Genomic DNA, 15,862 nt, shown 5'->3' with positions numbered 1-15,862 from the left:
ACCTAAAAATCAAAATCGTTTTAAAAAGTATCTGCTTAAAAAGGTGCTAAATAGGTATACAACAATTTTGGAGGCTTATTTTACATAGGAATGAAAAATTAAAAAAAAATAAAATATTTACGTTCTAAATGTGCTTTAACTGTGACTAATTTAAGCTATCTTAAATATTTTCAAAACAAATTAAATTTGGTCTTTAGATTCTTATTCTTTTTCTATGCCTTTTCTCGCAGTGCACTTCATCTGCGGCGACGTCGGCAGAGAGCGAAACAAGTGGCCACCGCAGGTGGGAGCGGGACGGGGCGACCAGGTGACAATGGGTGCGAGGGAGAGGGCGTGCGAAGTTCTGTTTGCGCTGCCGACGTCGTTTTTTGCGTGTGTAAGTTTCAGCGCTTCAATTTTGTGTGTGCCGCCCCCGCACCCGCCCCCGCTTCATTATCGTCCGCCCCGCCTCTCCCCACCCCCCGCATTCGTGCGCGCAAGTAAATTTCTTCTAATTTAATATTTTGTTTACATTATTTATTCATTTACTTATGTATTTGCGGAGCTTCCTCCGCGCGCGCTTGTTTGTTTATGTGTTTCACCTGGTCCGCCCACCCCCCCCCCCCCCTCCCTCTCGCCCCCTCTCCGCCCAGCCTCATGGCCAAGTTTACGTTTTGGCTAATCATTTACAATTTGGACCACGATCGCCCTCCCAAAGGGGCTTTTTCGTAGTGCCAGCAAGCAAGAATTTGAATGGGTGCACAGGAAGAAAAACAGTGGATAGAACGCACACTAAAATGGCTCAAAGTCACGGTTTCCTTCTGGCCAAATTCTAAACAATTCTAAAAACTTTGGAGAAATATAAGATCGCTTGTAAAACAAACAACAAGTTCCGCACTAAACAGCAGTTCTTATTACCGCCCATAAACAAAAGGTTTTTGTTGCTTTTAAGCAACTTCCCCTGACTTACAAGAAGCTCAATTGTTTGTTATTATTTAGAGGGAGAACTAACCGCCTGGCTCCCTATATGAACCCAGTAATCAGATTTCCTTCAGGCTGGAAACAAAATAAATAAACACTGACAGCACTCACATGTCTTTTCTAAAATATTACACGATTATCCGTGGTTTTTCCATAAAAATTTAAGATATATCGTAGCATTATAATTCTCAAAGTAAAGGGTAGTTTTCTAAAACATTTTTGGAACTTGGTTTAGATTTTTGTTAATTAATCTCTTATTTTTTTTTTCATTTTAAAAAGCTCTTATTTTCTTTTCTTTTTATAAAACTTTAGTACTTTTGAAGACTTTTTTTAAAAAGAAGTTACTATCCAATAATTTATTTCCCTTGGCTATTTTTTTTATATAAATAAATAATAATAATAATAAATATAAATAAATGAATCATTTCATTTAAAAGGTTTCAAATTGATATAAAATATGTATTGTATTTAAATAAGCCTTAAATCTTTTTAGAAAAATAACTTTTCAAGCGCTTTATAAGAAAATTAATAGTAATACAAAATTGAAAAAAGGTATGTGTTTAAAGGTTTGGAATTTCCTATTTAACATCTTTTAATGCTTTTTCTCTTGTTTATCCACCAATTTGAGTTTGCAATACAAGTTACTGCTTAACAAATTATAACCCTTAGGTATTTTTTTATATAAATAAACTAATGATTTAATTTACAAGGTTTCAAAATGATATTTAATTTTTATTTAAATAAGCCTTAAGCCTTTTTAGAAAAATACCGTTTCAAGCGCTTTATAAGCAAATAAATATTAACAACAAAATGATAAAATATTTACACTTAAAGGCTTGGAATTTCCTATTCCTACATTTCCTACATTTTTTTTAGTTTTTTTTTTTAATTACTTTTTATCCACCACTTCGAGTCCGCACTGTAGCTGCCTGCGACTCCTGTCGCCACGGCAGGATGCTGCCTAAGAGCGGCGCCCAAAAGAGGGCTTCAAAAACTAATTTCGCTCGGCAACCCCCACGAGCGCGGAACACAAACTTTCAGTATGCAAATCGACAACAACAACGGCACGCATTTTTCGCAATGCTCTGCTTACCTTTGATTCGCCCCTCGTCGCTGCGCCTCCCCCTGCTTGCCCACCCTCGAGCCTCCTTCGCGTCTGTCTGTCGCTGTGTTTGTTTTTGTGTTTTGGCTTCTGTTTTTTAACCGCTCTGTTTTGCTTTTTGCACTTTAAAAAACTTACACCGCAAAAAAAATTGGAGTTGTTTGCCACGCGCGAATGCAAAGTTCTCGGGAAACCAAATCAAAAAAAAAGGAAAACAAGAGCGCAAGGCAAAAAGGAGCGACAAAAAGCGCGTGTTGCGCTGATTTTTTTGTTGTTTGGCTCCGAAACGAAGGACTCGACTTGCGCTGTTTGTTTGTTTTTTTTTGCGGCTTTGGCTCTGGTTTTAATTTAATTTTCACCGCTTCCGACTTTTACCCGGAATTCGGCCGTTTCTTTTTTGTTTGTTTTTATTTTGTCTGTTGATGTTGGTTTCCGCAGCACAAATGAAAAGTTTCGCACGATAACGATAACGATATGGGGCTTAGTGTGACCAGCGCGGTGGGACCGTTGGCTCGCCTAACGGAATCTGGAAAACGGGAATTCCCACCGGGGGCACAAACCACAGCGCGGACTCCACCCCCTTTGGCGGGTCGTTAAAATATTATTTTCCCAGTGTTTTTTCTTATTAAACCTTATTATGTTTGATTCAAATTCTTATTTTTTTAATAATAGAATGTGTGCATAAATGTTCAGCAACTTAAGCACCAAATTGAATGTTTTTGATTTAGAAAATCCTGAGCTTGAAACTTCGCTACAAAAGAGCAAGGACTCGCCCCAGGATAAGAGAGTATTTTCAGGACCTGTTTCTCTTACGAACTCAGAAGCGCAGAGCTTTATTTCCGGGATAAAGGAGTCAAAGGGACACGAGTGCTTTTCATCTGGGAATTTAAATTGCTTCATGGAAGATTTATCTTTATTTTTAGCACATACACATTTAAATGCCAATAAATTCGAGATTATACAAAGGGCTTATCAAAGAACGATATTCTTCATTTTGTCCAATATTTACCTTATTCCTTATGATTATTAGTTCTATAAAAAACCACAATTTTTTGGGGGTTTTTTAATTGTAGTTCATCCAAATCAAGGCGTACAGCTAAAACACCGACTGTTTTGGAAAGCTGGCTTAATTTGCTATCAATCTGCATCACTTATTGAAAAATTTATGTTTTGAACCATTTTTAGTTTTTTTTAAGGGGGTGTATCACGATTTTTTCAATTTCAGATTTTATCCAAAAAAACACATTTTTTCTAGTTTTTCGATCGCAGTTCAGCCAAATCAAGGCATACAGCCTTTTGGACAAAAAAAAACTTTTGAACCATTTTTCGGTTTTTACAAGGGAATGTATCATGTTTTTGGCCAAAAATCTCAAAAGTTCAACATTTTTAGGTTTGCATGCCATTGGATTGGAAATGAAAATAAGAGCTGTTCGAGGTATAGCATTCCTTATTCCGACAATTTCCTGAAATTAGGCGGCAAAAACAGTGCTTTTTTAGGCAGGCAAATTAAGTTCAGACCCTAGTCAGAAATATTCACAATTTTATACTTCGTAGCTTATCCAAATCAATTCGATTTACTAAAAACCGACTGCTTTGATAAGCCAACTTTAAGCTCGCCAAATTCAAACTGCGCGCGTTGTAAGCTCCGATTCACCCAGTCTGGTAACTCCGCTGGCCGGTCGCCTGCCTATCGATAGGCAGAGTCAGCTGTTTCCGCATTTATCGCTTAGCTTGCACAACAATTTTGCGGCGTTTTTCCAGAAATTGAAGGAGTTTTCCCCCGTTTTCCTGAAACAAAATGCGTCTGACGAACGTTTTATTCAAGAAAGTGAAGAGCAAGTAAGCAGTGCACACTTTTAAGTCGGATTTTCGCTGATAACACAGGGCTTTGCAGGCGGATCATGGTTGTGCTGGAGAGTGTGGTCAGCGGACACCAGTACAATGCCTTTCGCGACCGTCTGGCCGAGAAGTTGGAGATAATTCGCTTCGACCCGTACAGTGAGTACTGCCTACGAGATCTGCACCTTGAATTAAGTCAATAAAGGAGGCAGCTTCAATATCTGTAATAGCAAACTAGAACATTTCTGAAGGACATGCCACAATATCTGTTAAAATAGCATATTTTATTGTAGATTTTATGCAAGATTATATAATGTAATATTTTTATAGATATAGATTTTATTGTAATCCCTAAAACACTCTATATAAGTTGCCTTATCCTAGCTTCTTTCAGTTTTTTTGGAGAGACAAATAAGTAAATATGATCTTAAAAGTAGTTTGTTATATAGGGTTTGTCCTTAAATTAATACTTTTAAGACAAAATTTCTTACAATTTGTTTAAAAAATAAACCTTATCTTGTATTGTTTTGTATTATAAAAGTATAAGTACCATAGCATAGCTCTTATTTCGATTGTATTGTATCAAATGTTTGTATTTTCCTAACTTAAACACTTTATTTCCATTTTCCAGTTCAAAAGGAGAGTCTCTATCGCGAACGCAAGAAAATCCGCAGCGCCTAAGGAAATTGCCTTGAATGTCCCGCTTTTCCCGTCTTAGTTAGTGCAAATAAAATACAAAACACTTAAACAAATCGATATATTATATATAGTACAAGTGATTGGGCTTCCAGCAAAACTTGAGGATTACAAAAATAATTAAAACTTGGCCTATGGACTATGGATATCAGTTGAAAGTTTTTTTCTATTGACTTTATGCTTATTTTTTTAAGATTCCTACTGATTTGTTGATATTTGCCTTTGTGGCACCCTCAGCAGACTGCCTTCTCCTTGGAAAATGATCTGAAATCTTAGAAATCTTCTCCAATTTCCTGAGGCCCTATATTCCTAACGTTCTCCAGGGATCAGCCCTTGACTTTCTACAAACTAAATGGCTTTTCCGTCATCAGGAGACCGCGTTCCCACAGCGCAGTGACGACCTCCACCTTCCGCTCCGCCGTCTCCAGCGGCAACTGGCCGACCGCGAGGTAGAAGGGATAGGCCGATATGAGCAGCTCCACGGCGGCCGCCTCCTCCGGCAGGATCTCCATGAAGATGGGCTCGTACTTGCAGTACTCCAGGGCGTTGTCCACATGGTGATAGATGCGCACGCTGCCGTCGTCCTCGGTGACCAGGCGCAGGATATTGGCGCGCAGCAGACGCACGGAGGTCTTGGCGTCGAACTCGTAGTCGCAGATGCAGTTGCCCTGCTCGTCGGTGGAGCTGCGGGAGCCGAAGACGGTGCGCAGCTTCTCCTCGGGCAAGATGGTCGGCGGCAGTGCCTCGTGCTGGAACTTCTTGGCCAGCTGATCGGCAGCCTTATCAATGTCCTCGGCGGAGGGAATCACCAGCTTGCCCACCAGCTTCTGGATGCCCTCCACCAGCTGAGTGCGCGATTTGCTCTGATTGGACCTCTGGGCCTCGCCCAGCACGTGGAACGTGTGCAGCGGCAGGCCGCGGCGCAGGGCCACACTCTGCTCCACGGTCTTCTTCAGCACAATGGGCATCAGCTTCTCCAGCAGATTGGCGTAGGCCTGCTGCTGGTACACACTCAGGGTGATGTGCAGCGAGTGCTGCTCCTCCTCGGTGACGGCCTGGTGGACGGTGCCCCTGGGGAAGTACAGCACGTCGCCGGCCTCCAGCACCTCATCGAGTATGGGCTCGCCCAACTGCTCCTGCTCGTAGTTGCCCGACGAGATCCTGGCCAGCTGATCGGACTGCTGCGGCGGCTCGTACAGCCGCCAACGCTTGCGTCCCTCCACCTGCACCACAAAGGCCTCGATGTCATCGTAGTGCGGGGCAAAGCCCTGGCTATTGGGCGGCGTTAGGTACACATTTGCCCCCACCAGGCAGTGGAAGAACTCCTGCAGTATGCTGCACACCTGCCGCAGGCCCGGCAGATAGGTAGACGGGTTCAGGATGCGAATGCTGCAGCCCTCCGAGTACAGACCCCAAACGACCGGCGGCATGGCCCTGCCCTCGGGATTCAGGGTCTCGCGCTTGCCGTTCTTGTAGCTGGTCACATCCAGGTTGATGGTGAAGTCCAGGCGATGGCGGATCAGCATCTCGTCGATCATCTTGAAGGAGATGAGGTCGCTGTAGTACTTGGGATTCTTGCGCTGCACCAGGCAGGCGTTCTTCTCCCAGAAGTCCTCGAAAAAGTGCTCGGTCTTGACGGGATTCAGGATCCACTGCAGAATGCGACGACCCTCTTCGATGCTGTCGGCCTTGTGGATTTCAATGGGCAAGGCCGGAGGCTCTGCCTGATGGCCATTACTGCTGCTGGTGGCAGTGTCCACCTCCATTGCCTCCTCGTCGAAGTCATCTTCCTCCGGCAATTCCTGCTTAATCTGCGGGCTTTTCGCTGCATTGTCCTTTTTGGGCGGCAGAGGACAGGACTTGGCCAGGCCCGCCGGCAGGGATTTGCGTTTCTTTGGCAGCGGGCAGGATTTGGCGGGTGCTCCGGATGCGGTGGCACCTGTTTTGGCTGCTGGGAGGGATTTGCGCACCAGGGGACAGGCCAGAGCCTCGCCGTTGACCTGAATCGGCGAGGTCTTCTCCAGGCCCTGACTGCGGCGTTTGTTGCGGCTGGAGGTGGCTCCCTGGGCAGGCTCTTTGGCCGCCTTGGGCTCCTTCCTGTTGTTGTTTGTGTCCGCTGGCGGGGAATCCTCGGCTAGCAGGCGTCTCTTGCGGTCCGTGGGCCTGGCCGCCTTGGACTTGCCCTTCAGGGGGCGGGCCTCCTCTGGCGAGGATGGGCTGGTCTCGCCCTCGGAGTCCCCAGAGCCGTTTTCCGTGGCCCCCTCAAACTCGGCGGCCACCAAGTCCTCCAGCTGCCTGCGCCTCTCCTTCTGCTCCTTGCTCAGCTTGGCGCCCGGATTCAGCAGCAAATCCACGTCCGCCATGTTGATGTCCGATTTGGCGGACTTCTTGGCCTTAGCTGTGCCGTTACTCGGGCTCTTGGGCTTCTTGCGGCTGCCCTGGGCTTCCGCCGTTTTCGGCATTTTGCGAGGGGCTTTTGAAACTATTTGGTCTTCAGCAAAGGGTGTTCACTGTTGCCAGGCAGCTACATGAAAAACGAGACGAACTACACGCTCTTGCGGCTATTTTCTGGCACAAAAGCCAACATTTAAATGTCTTCTGCACGTGCTTATTTCTACAGCTATTGTCGCCGGTGGCCTATCGACTTATCGATAGACCCAAGAAGCCGCCATAGGGTTGTAAGTACAGTGGAAAGTTCAACGTTTTCAAAGTGCACATATATACAATGGCGTTCTAAGGTTTCAAATTCATAAACTTTTTATTTATTTTCATTTTATTTCATTATGTTGACGTATATCTTTATTTTTTATTCAACTTTACGCCCAAGCTTTAAAAATAGATAATCCAATTTTTCATGTACAATAAGCGAAGATTTAAATAAATTTAAATTCTAACCAAATTATTTTTATATTATATATATGTATAGAATTTAATGGGAACTTATAATTTATATATATATATATATATTGATTTAAATTTAAAAATTAAAATAAATAATGTAGAGTGCAATACCTTTCTGAGCTCGTAACAAAATTTCCAATAAATTGGCATTCACACCTTAAAAAAAACGATGCTACCCCTTGCAAAAAAATCGAAAATTTGACAACATTTTTAGTTTCAGAATCGGCCAGGAAATGACTGCGCTCGGTTACCTAGTTTGTTAGCAGTCCAAAACAGTGCGTCGTTTGGGGCTCTGGCCATTTTTGACCAAGTTACACCAAAAAAGGTAAAAGGAAAAAATCGGTTTTTCGCCAAAAAACGAGATCATTATTTTTCGCCCAAAAAAATTCAGTATTTTGGCCGAAACAAAAAAGTATTGGTCAAAAAGTAGAATGCCATACCTTGCTGTGCTCGTCACAAAATTTCCAATAAATTGGCATTCACACCTTGAAAAATAATTTTTTGAAAAATTTTCGCAAAAAATGACGATGCTACCCCTTGCAAAAAAATTCGAAAATTTGACAAAATTTTTAGTTTTCAGAATCGGCCAGGAAATGACTGCGCTCGGTTACCTAGTTTGTTAGCAGTCCAAAACAGTGCGTCTTTTGGGGCTCTGACCATTTTTGACCAAGTTACACCAAAAAAGGTAAAAGGGAAAAATCGGTTTTTCGCCAAAAAATGAGATCCTTATTTTTCGCACCAAAAAATTCAGTATTTTGGCCGAAACAAAAAAAGTATTAGTCCAAAAGTAGAATGTCATACCTTGCTGAGCTCGTAACAAAATTTCCAATAAATTGGCATTCACACCTTGAAAAATAATTTTTTGAAAAATTTTCGCAAAAAATGACGATGCTACCCCTTGCAAAAAAATCAAAAATTTGACAAAATTTTTAGTTTTCAAAATCGGCCAGGAAATGACTGCGCTCGGTTACCTAGTTTGTTAGCAGTCCAAAACAGTGCGTCTTTTGGGGCTCTGACCATTTTTGACCAAGTTACAACAAAAAAGGTAAAAGGAAAAAATCGGTTTTTCGCCAAAAAATGAGATCATTATTTTTCGCCCAAAAAAATTCATTATTTTGGCCGAAACAAAAAAAGTATTGGTGCAACAGTAGAATGCCATACCTTGCTGAGCTCGTAACAAAATTTCCAATAAATTGGCATTCACACCTTAAAAATTAAGGGTTGTAAGTACAGTGGAAAGTTCAACGTTTTCAAAGTGCACATATATACAATGGCGTTCTAAGGTTTCAAATTCATAAACTTTTTATTTATTTTCATTTTATTTCATTATGTTGACGTATATCTTTATTTTTTATTCAACTTTACGCCCAAGCTTTAAAAATAGATAATCCAATTTTTCATGTACAATAAGCGAAGATTTAAATAAATTTAAATTCTAACCAAATTATTTTTATATTATATATATGTATAGAATTTAATGGGGACTTATAATTTATATATATATATATATATTGATTTAAATTTAAAAATTAAAATAAATAATGTAGAGTGCAATACCTTTCTGAGCTCGTAACAAAATTTCCAATAAATTGGCATTCACACCTTAAAAAAAACGATGCTACCCCTTGCAAAAAAATCGAAAATTTGACAACATTTTTAGTTTCAGAATCGGCCAGGAAATGACTGCGCTCGGTTACCTAGTTTGTTAGCAGTCCAAAACAGTGCGTCGTTTGGGGCTCTGGCCATTTTTGACCAAGTTACACCAAAAAAGGTAAAAGGAAAAAATCGGTTTTTCGCCAAAAAACGAGATCATTATTTTTCGCCCAAAAAAATTCAGTATTTTGGCCGAAACAAAAAAGTATTGGTCAAAAAGTAGAATGCCATACCTTGCTGTGCTCGTCACAAAATTTCCAATAAATTGGCATTCACACCTTGAAAAATAATTTTTTGAAAAATTTTCGCAAAAAATGACGATGCTACCCCTTGCAAAAAAATTCGAAAATTTGACAAAATTTTTAGTTTTCAGAATCGGCCAGGAAATGACTGCGCTCGTTTACCTAGTTTGTTAGCAGTCCAAAACAGTGCGTCTTTTGGGGCTCTGACCATTTTTGACCAAGTTACACCAAAAAAGGTAAAAGGGAAAAATCGGTTTTTCGCCAAAAAATGAGATCCTTATTTTTCGCACCAAAAAATTCAGTATTTTGGCCGAAACAAAAAAAGTATTAGTCCAAAAGTAGAATGTCATACCTTGCTGAGCTCGTAACAAAATTTCCAATAAATTGGCATTCACACCTTGAAAAATAATTTTTTGAAAAATTTTCGCAAAAAATGACGATGCTACCCCTTGCAAAAAAATCAAAAATTTGACAAAATTTTTAGTTTTCAAAATCGGCCAGGAAATGACTGCGCTCGGTTACCTAGTTTGTTAGCAGTCCAAAACAGTGCGTCTTTTGGGGCTCTGACCATTTTTGACCAAGTTACAACAAAAAAGGTAAAAGGAAAAAATCGGTTTTTCGCCAAAAAATGAGATCATTATTTTTCGCCCAAAAAAATTCATTATTTTGGCCGAAACAAAAAAAGTATTGGTGCAACAGTAGAATGCCATACCTTGCTGAGCTCGTAACAAAATTTCCAATAAATTGGCATTCACACCTTAAAAATTAATTTTTTGAACAATTTTCGCAATTTCGATGGTACCCCTTGCAAAAAAAATCTAAAATATATATAAATATATATATATATAAATTGATTTAAATTTAAAAATTCTAAGTCCCCAATAAATTCTACATAAAAATATATCACACCAAATAGAACCTAATTCTTTTTGTACACTTAAATGTGCCCACTGTATTTGTTTGCTTGCTAACCATTTTCTGGCAGTCTGGCAGCTCAGCCACAGGCACTTATCGATAACTCTACACAGCTGATCGAACCGGCAGATTTGTCAAGTTGCGAAATCGAATCCTTGGGCTTTTTATGCTATAATGTCCGATTCGGGTGCGGAAAATGCCGAAACGGCGGCGGAACAGGAGCTGCCGGCAGAGGTGGACACAGCCAAGTTGCTGGAAACCTCCACCGCCATTCAGGAGGACGAGGATCTGGCAAACATCGTGACCGCCGAGGAGTATTTGATGTGCAAGGATGTGGTCCTCCTGGAGTACGAAAAGCAAATGTTTCTCGACCAGGTTCAGGCGGATGGTCTCCTGGTCTGCGCCAAGTAATACCTCAAAACTGTAGCTATAAGACGGATTAATCCTGCTTTGTAACTCCCTTAGGGGCCTGAGCTACGAGCGCGTTCTGATCAACATCCTGAAGGCCTACAGCGATTCCGGGAACCTGGTGCTCGTGATCAACAGTTCCGACTGGGAGGAGCAGTACTACAAGTCCAAAATGGAAGCCAAATACGTCCACGATGTGGCCAACACGGCCACCGAGAGGTAAGCCTGTGATCCCCCCACCAAAGATTAGGGATTGGGGATATTAATGATCTTAATACCTTAAAATAAAGTATACTATACAGAGTGTTATTATTATTATTACCTTTACCCTACTGAGCTTCCCTCTCACTCTGTTTAGTGTTTATTCTATTTGAACTGGAATCCAACTTTGTTGTTATAAAGATCTCCCTTTATTTATCCAGGGAGCGCGTTTACCTGGAAGGCGGCCTGCAGTTCATTAGCACCCGCATCCTGGTGGTGGACCTGCTCAAGCAGCGCATTCCCATCGAGCTGATCAGCGGAATCGTCGTGCTGCGCGCGCACACCATCATCGAGAGCTGCCAGGAGGCGTTCGCTCTGCGATTGTACCGCCAGAAGAACAAAACCGGCTTCATAAAGGCCTTCTCCAGTAGCCCCGAGGCCTTCACCATTGGCTACTCGCATGTGGAGCGCACCATGCGCAACCTGTTCGTCAAGCACTTGTACATTTGGCCCCGCTTCCATGCCACCGTACGTGGCGCCTTGCAGCCGTGGCAAACGCAAACGATCGAGCTGCATGTGCCCCTCAGCCAGACCATGACCTCCATACAAACGCACATCCTGGACATTATGAACTTCCTGGTGCGCGAGATCAAGCGGATCAATCGCACTGTTGACATGGAGGCTGTCACCGTGGAGAACTGTGTGACCAAAAAGTTCCACAAGATCCTGCAGGCGCAGCTGGACTGCATCTGGCATCAGCTCAACTCGCAGACCAAGCTGATAGTGGCGGACCTCAAGATTCTGCGGAGTCTAATGATGTTAGTATGGGGCCTTTTATTTGATTTATTTTTATTTACTGAATGTGTTCTCGCAGCTCCACCATGTACCACGATTCGGTGAGTGCCTACGCCCTGATGAAACGCTATCGCAGCACGGAATATGCCCTGAGCAACTCGGGATGGACCTTACTGGATGCCGCCGAGCAGATTTTCAAGCTCTCCAGGCAGCGCGTGTTCAATGGCCAGCAGGGTAGATAAATCTCTGTGTTTATAAACCTTTAACTCTCTGATTAATTATATTTTTACACAGAATTCGAGCCCGAGCCCTGTCCCAAATGGCAGGCTCTCACGGATCTGCTCACCCAGGACATACCCGGTGATATGCGACGTTGCCGGCGAACGGAGCAACCAAAGGTGTTGATCCTCTGCCAGGATGCTCGCACTTGCCACCAGTTGAAGCAGTACCTCACGCAAGGTGGACCACGTTTTCTGCTCCAGCAGGCGCTGCATCATGAGGTGCCAGTGGGCAAACTGAGCGACAAGTACGCCAAGGAGAGCCAAGCGAAGGGAGCTCCAACAAAGGGCGAGGCGGCCGCCAAAAAAGAACCTCTCAAGGAGGAGCTTTCTGGCTCTCAGCCCCCGCCTGCTGGCATGGATGAACTGGCTCAGCTGCTGAGCGAATCGGAGACCGAGGGCCAGCACTTCGAGGAGAGCTACATGCTCACCATGACGCAGCCGGTGGAGCAGGAGCCATTGCTGGACATTAAACCCGATCCGGATGCCTCCATTTTCGAAACCATACCGGAGCTGGAGCAATTCGATGTGACAGCTGCCCTGGCAACGGTGCCTCATCAGCCGTATATATGCCTGCAGACCTTCAAAACGGAGCGGGAGGGCTCCATGGCTCTGGAGAGAATGCTGGAGCAACTGCAGCCGCACTATGTGGTCATGTACAATACGAATGTCACGGCCATTCGGCAGCTGGAGGTGTTTGAAGCCAGGCGCCGCTTGCCGCCAGCAGATCGCATGAGGGTTTATTTTCTGATCCATGCGCGCACCGTGGAGGAGCAGGCTTACCTGACCAGTTTGCGTCGCGAGAAGGCAGCCTTTGAGTTGATTATAGACACCAAGAGTGTAAGTTGTACAAGGCGCATCTTATTTTTCTGTTTAAAATATAATTATTGATATTTTCCCACAGAAAATGGTGATACCCGAGTACCAGGATGGCAAGACCGATGAAGCCTTCTTGCTGTTCAAGAGCTACGATGATGAACTGACGGCTGAGAATGCCAAGAGTCGCCAGGCAGGCGGTCAAGTTCCGCAGGCCTCCAGGGAGACGCCCAAGGTTATTGTGGATATGCGTGAGTTCCGCTCGGACTTGCCCTGTCTGATTCACAAGCGCGGACTGGAGGTGCTGCCCTTGACCATCACAATTGGCGACTATATACTCACGCCGGATATTTGTGTGGAGCGGAAGTCCATTTCCGATTTAATTGGATCCCTGAATTCGGGGCGATTGTACAACCAATGCGTGCAGATGCAGCGGCACTATGCAAAGCCCATTCTGCTGATCGAATTCGATCAGAACAAACCCTTCCACCTGCAGGGGAAATTCATGCTCTCCCAGCAGACGAGCATGGCCAATGCGGATATAGTGCAGAAACTGCAGCTGCTTACGTTGCATTTTCCGAAACTCCGCCTCATCTGGTCGCCCAGTCCGTATGCAACGGCCCAGCTCTTCGAGGAACTGAAGCTGGGCAAACCCGAACCGGATCCCCAGAAGGCGGTGGCCCTGGGCAGTGACGAGCCAACGGCCGGCGAGCAATTGCATTTCAACAGCTCCATCTACGATTTCCTGCTACGCCTGCCCGGCGTTCACACGCGCAACATACACGGCCTGCTCCGGAAGGGCGGCAGCCTGCGGCAATTGTTGCTGCGCAGCCAGAAGGAGCTGGAGGAGCTGGTGCAGTCGCAGGAGAGCGCCAAACTGCTGTACGACATCCTGCATGTGGCCCACTTGCCCGAGAAGGACGAGGTGGCCGGCTCGACGGCGCTGCTGGCAGCTGGCAAGCAATTTGGCGCCGGTTCGCACAATCGCTTCAGGAAGGCGGCTGCCGAGTCGCGCAGGGGTCGTCGCTAGAGTCCTTGCCAGCGGAAGGGGGGCATGCCAGTGAGCTGCAGGTGCACTATTTAAGCCCCGCACTGTGTACGTGCTTCTTGGAGCTGCATAAACCCACTTTAACTTTATACATTATGCATTAATTAATTACAAATTTGTGTATTAATAGATCCAGAGAGCGGCAGTTGGAGGAGCGCAAACTGCGGCAGCGGAATCGGGAGCCGGACAACCAACCAGTGCTCCCTGCGCCGAAGTGCCGAGCAAACAGACAGCGCGAAATTATGGAAATTTTTTAAACGATGCAATTAAGTCGACGGGGGATTGGGATGCGGATGCGAATGCAGGAGAGGATTGGAGGGAGGACGAGGATGAGTTGACTGTCTGGCCGTCAGACAACGTTGACAAGCGGCCAGGCAGTGACCGCTGGGGATGCGACAACTCCGCGCCGTCGGGGATGAGCGCTTAAAAATCAATTTTCAATAAATTTTTAATTGCCCCCGCGCTGGCCGTCTGTGCCACTGCTGGCCCAGCCCACAGGATGTCCCTTCAGCAGGACACCTGCAACATTAACAGCCAGACCATGTGATACAAGCGGCTATAAACGGAATTTTTCATCCGCAATGCACCTGCAGCAGAGCCCCAGTGCAAGATGTAACCTATAAACGTTTTCAGCAGGGAAATACAGTTTATTTTTATAAAAAGGATTCCCTGGAAAGTGAATGGTTGATGTAATTGAAGGATAGTAATGTTAAGTTATATAAATAAGTATTGTATAAGGCCCATCTATGTGTACTGATATACTGAAAACGAAATCATTATGGGCCCTAAATTGTTCATAAAATAGTACACTATATTTCCTATTAATGTTAAAGTTGCTCAAAGGGTAATTCAACTTTTGTTTAACTTTGCCAATTGTACTTTTGTTTGCGCATTATGTTTTGTGAACCATCCAAAGCCAAGAGAGCGAACTGTAAGCGTTACGCCCATTGCACATCCAAATCCTTCGCGGATTCGGTGCATAATTTCAAAAACCGCAATTGGTTGCAAACTGAAATGACGATAAGCGAGGTAATTGGCATTCAGATTGAAATGAAGTGGAACGAGGCGAATTGTAGTGGGTTTCGAGGGAGTAGAGCCCAGCATGGGGTCCAAATATGGCTGCTCGTTAAGTGAGGAGAACTTTGAATAGCAATTCTTCGCTCTGCAGAGGAATTTTATAAGCACAAGATTTTACCATTAAAAGAAGTGTTTTGTAGAAAAAGCAATTATAATTAGTATTTAGCTGTATTATTATATAAACATTTAATTTTAAGAAATTAACATAAAACTAAGGAGCTCAAAAACAATTAGGTCAACGTTTTATATTTTTTACCTATGTATTTTATTTATTATATATTTTGGAAGGGGAAAAGTATTGGTATAAAGAGTGGCACCTTCTGTGTCGTAACTTAAGCATACATTTAGATATTTTGTAGGGTATCCTCGTGACCGTAGGCACTCAATGTCATTCCCATCCGCCTGATTTCCTTTTCATGTTTGCCTGGCTCTCGCTTTTTGTTGCGGCTCATTGGGCAAAGCGCGCTTAGAGCGTGTTTCTGATTGTTGGCATTATCTCCGGGTCCGGTCGCCACCTCCCCGGAATGGGGCGGCACCCCCCCCCACACACACACACACCAAGAAAATGTGTGTGAGTGAATGCTGCGTACACTGTGAAAATATGTAATGTTCTTTATTTATTTTTTATGTTAGCAAATAGTTAAAAAGTTTGTAGATAATATTTATATTTTTCAAAACTATATTTCATAAAAGATATTTTTTTTAATATTAAAACAGCATTTAAAAATTCAAATTAAATGAGTGTAGAACTAAAATTCAAACTAATTTAATTTGATAAAAAGTCTTGTATTTTTATATTTTAATGAAATCTTAGCATTACCATCAATTATTAATTAACCTATCAAAAATTTAAAATTGATTTGATGATTATGACACTTTTGATAACACTGTTTCATTACTTTAAAGATAATATTTTTTAGGACTCAATTTT

The 15,862-nt window shown here is 43.3% G+C and overlaps 4 protein-coding genes across 6 annotated transcripts in view; 2 read left to right on the top strand and 2 right to left on the bottom strand.

Moving 5' to 3' along the window:
- LOC108021952 (1-phosphatidylinositol 4,5-bisphosphate phosphodiesterase) overlaps nt 1-2,520 on the bottom strand; it is a 54,106-nt gene extending 51,586 nt beyond the window's left edge. The window contains exon 1 of one of the 2 annotated variants that reach the window (XM_017090779.3): nt 2,054-2,520. The gene's annotated coding sequence lies outside the window, so the exon portion shown is untranslated. The remainder of the gene's footprint in view (nt 1-2,053) is intronic. The other variant, XM_017090780.3, reaches the window with a different exon arrangement.
- A 1,238-nt stretch (nt 2,521-3,758) lies between these two features.
- LOC108021971 (39S ribosomal protein L33, mitochondrial) lies at nt 3,759-4,748 on the top strand. The gene is made up of 3 exons (XM_017090808.3): nt 3,759-3,901; nt 3,957-4,060; nt 4,533-4,748. Exons 1-3 carry the CDS (start codon nt 3,861-3,863, stop codon nt 4,580-4,582), a joined length of 195 nt encoding a protein of 64 aa, XP_016946297.1. The 5' UTR covers nt 3,759-3,860; the 3' UTR covers nt 4,583-4,748.
- LOC108021969 (bifunctional lysine-specific demethylase and histidyl-hydroxylase NO66) lies at nt 4,645-7,250 on the bottom strand. Its single transcript, XM_017090807.3, has one exon. The coding sequence runs from the start codon at nt 7,057-7,059 to the stop codon at nt 4,939-4,941; it is 2,121 nt and encodes a 706-aa protein (XP_016946296.1). The 5' UTR covers nt 7,060-7,250; the 3' UTR covers nt 4,645-4,938.
- Nucleotides 7,251-10,408: 3,158 nt separating this feature from the next.
- On the top strand, nt 10,409-15,161 carry LOC108021977 (DNA repair endonuclease XPF). 2 transcript variants are annotated; one of them, XR_001768024.3, is made up of 7 exons: nt 10,409-10,715; nt 10,774-10,935; nt 11,139-11,735; nt 11,792-11,946; nt 12,007-12,830; nt 12,895-13,902; nt 13,985-15,161. XR_001768024.3 is itself a non-coding variant. In XM_017090818.3 (7 exons), exons 1-6 carry the CDS (start codon nt 10,483-10,485, stop codon nt 13,834-13,836), a joined length of 2,913 nt encoding a protein of 970 aa, XP_016946307.1. In that variant the 5' UTR covers nt 10,409-10,482; the 3' UTR covers nt 13,837-13,877; nt 13,985-15,161. The 2 variants fall into 2 exon arrangements, 1 of the variants encoding a protein (XP_016946307.1); XM_017090818.3 differs by having other exon boundaries at nt 12,895-13,877.
- The last annotated feature ends 701 nt before the right edge of the window (nt 15,162-15,862 follow it).

Source organism: Drosophila biarmipes, chromosome X (genome assembly GCF_025231255.1).
Source record: "Drosophila biarmipes strain raj3 chromosome X, RU_DBia_V1.1, whole genome shotgun sequence".
Taxonomy (NCBI): domain Eukaryota; kingdom Metazoa; phylum Arthropoda; class Insecta; order Diptera; family Drosophilidae; genus Drosophila; species Drosophila biarmipes.
Note: the sequence above shows the minus strand (reverse complement) of the source record. Positions and strands in the feature narration are given on the sequence as shown.

Coding starts and splice junctions, on each gene's coding strand:
- LOC108021971 (XM_017090808.3), top strand. CDS start 3,861: ATGCGTCTGACGAACGTTTTATTCAAGAAAGTGAAGAGCAA. Junction 3,902..3,956: donor TTCAAGAAAGTGAAGAGCAA/GTAAGCAGTGCA, acceptor AGGGCTTTGCAG/GCGGATCATGGTTGTGCTGG. Junction 4,061..4,532: donor AATTCGCTTCGACCCGTACA/GTGAGTACTGCC, acceptor TCCATTTTCCAG/TTCAAAAGGAGAGTCTCTAT.
- LOC108021969 (XM_017090807.3), bottom strand. CDS start 7,059: ATGCCGAAAACGGCGGAAGCCCAGGGCAGCCGCAAGAAGCCCAAGAGC.
- LOC108021977 (XM_017090818.3), top strand. CDS start 10,483: ATGTCCGATTCGGGTGCGGAAAATGCCGAAACGGCGGCGGAACAGGAG. Junction 10,716..10,773: donor GGTCTCCTGGTCTGCGCCAA/GTAATACCTCAA, acceptor TAACTCCCTTAG/GGGCCTGAGCTACGAGCGCG. Junction 11,736..11,791: donor ATTCTGCGGAGTCTAATGAT/GTTAGTATGGGG, acceptor GTGTTCTCGCAG/CTCCACCATGTACCACGATT.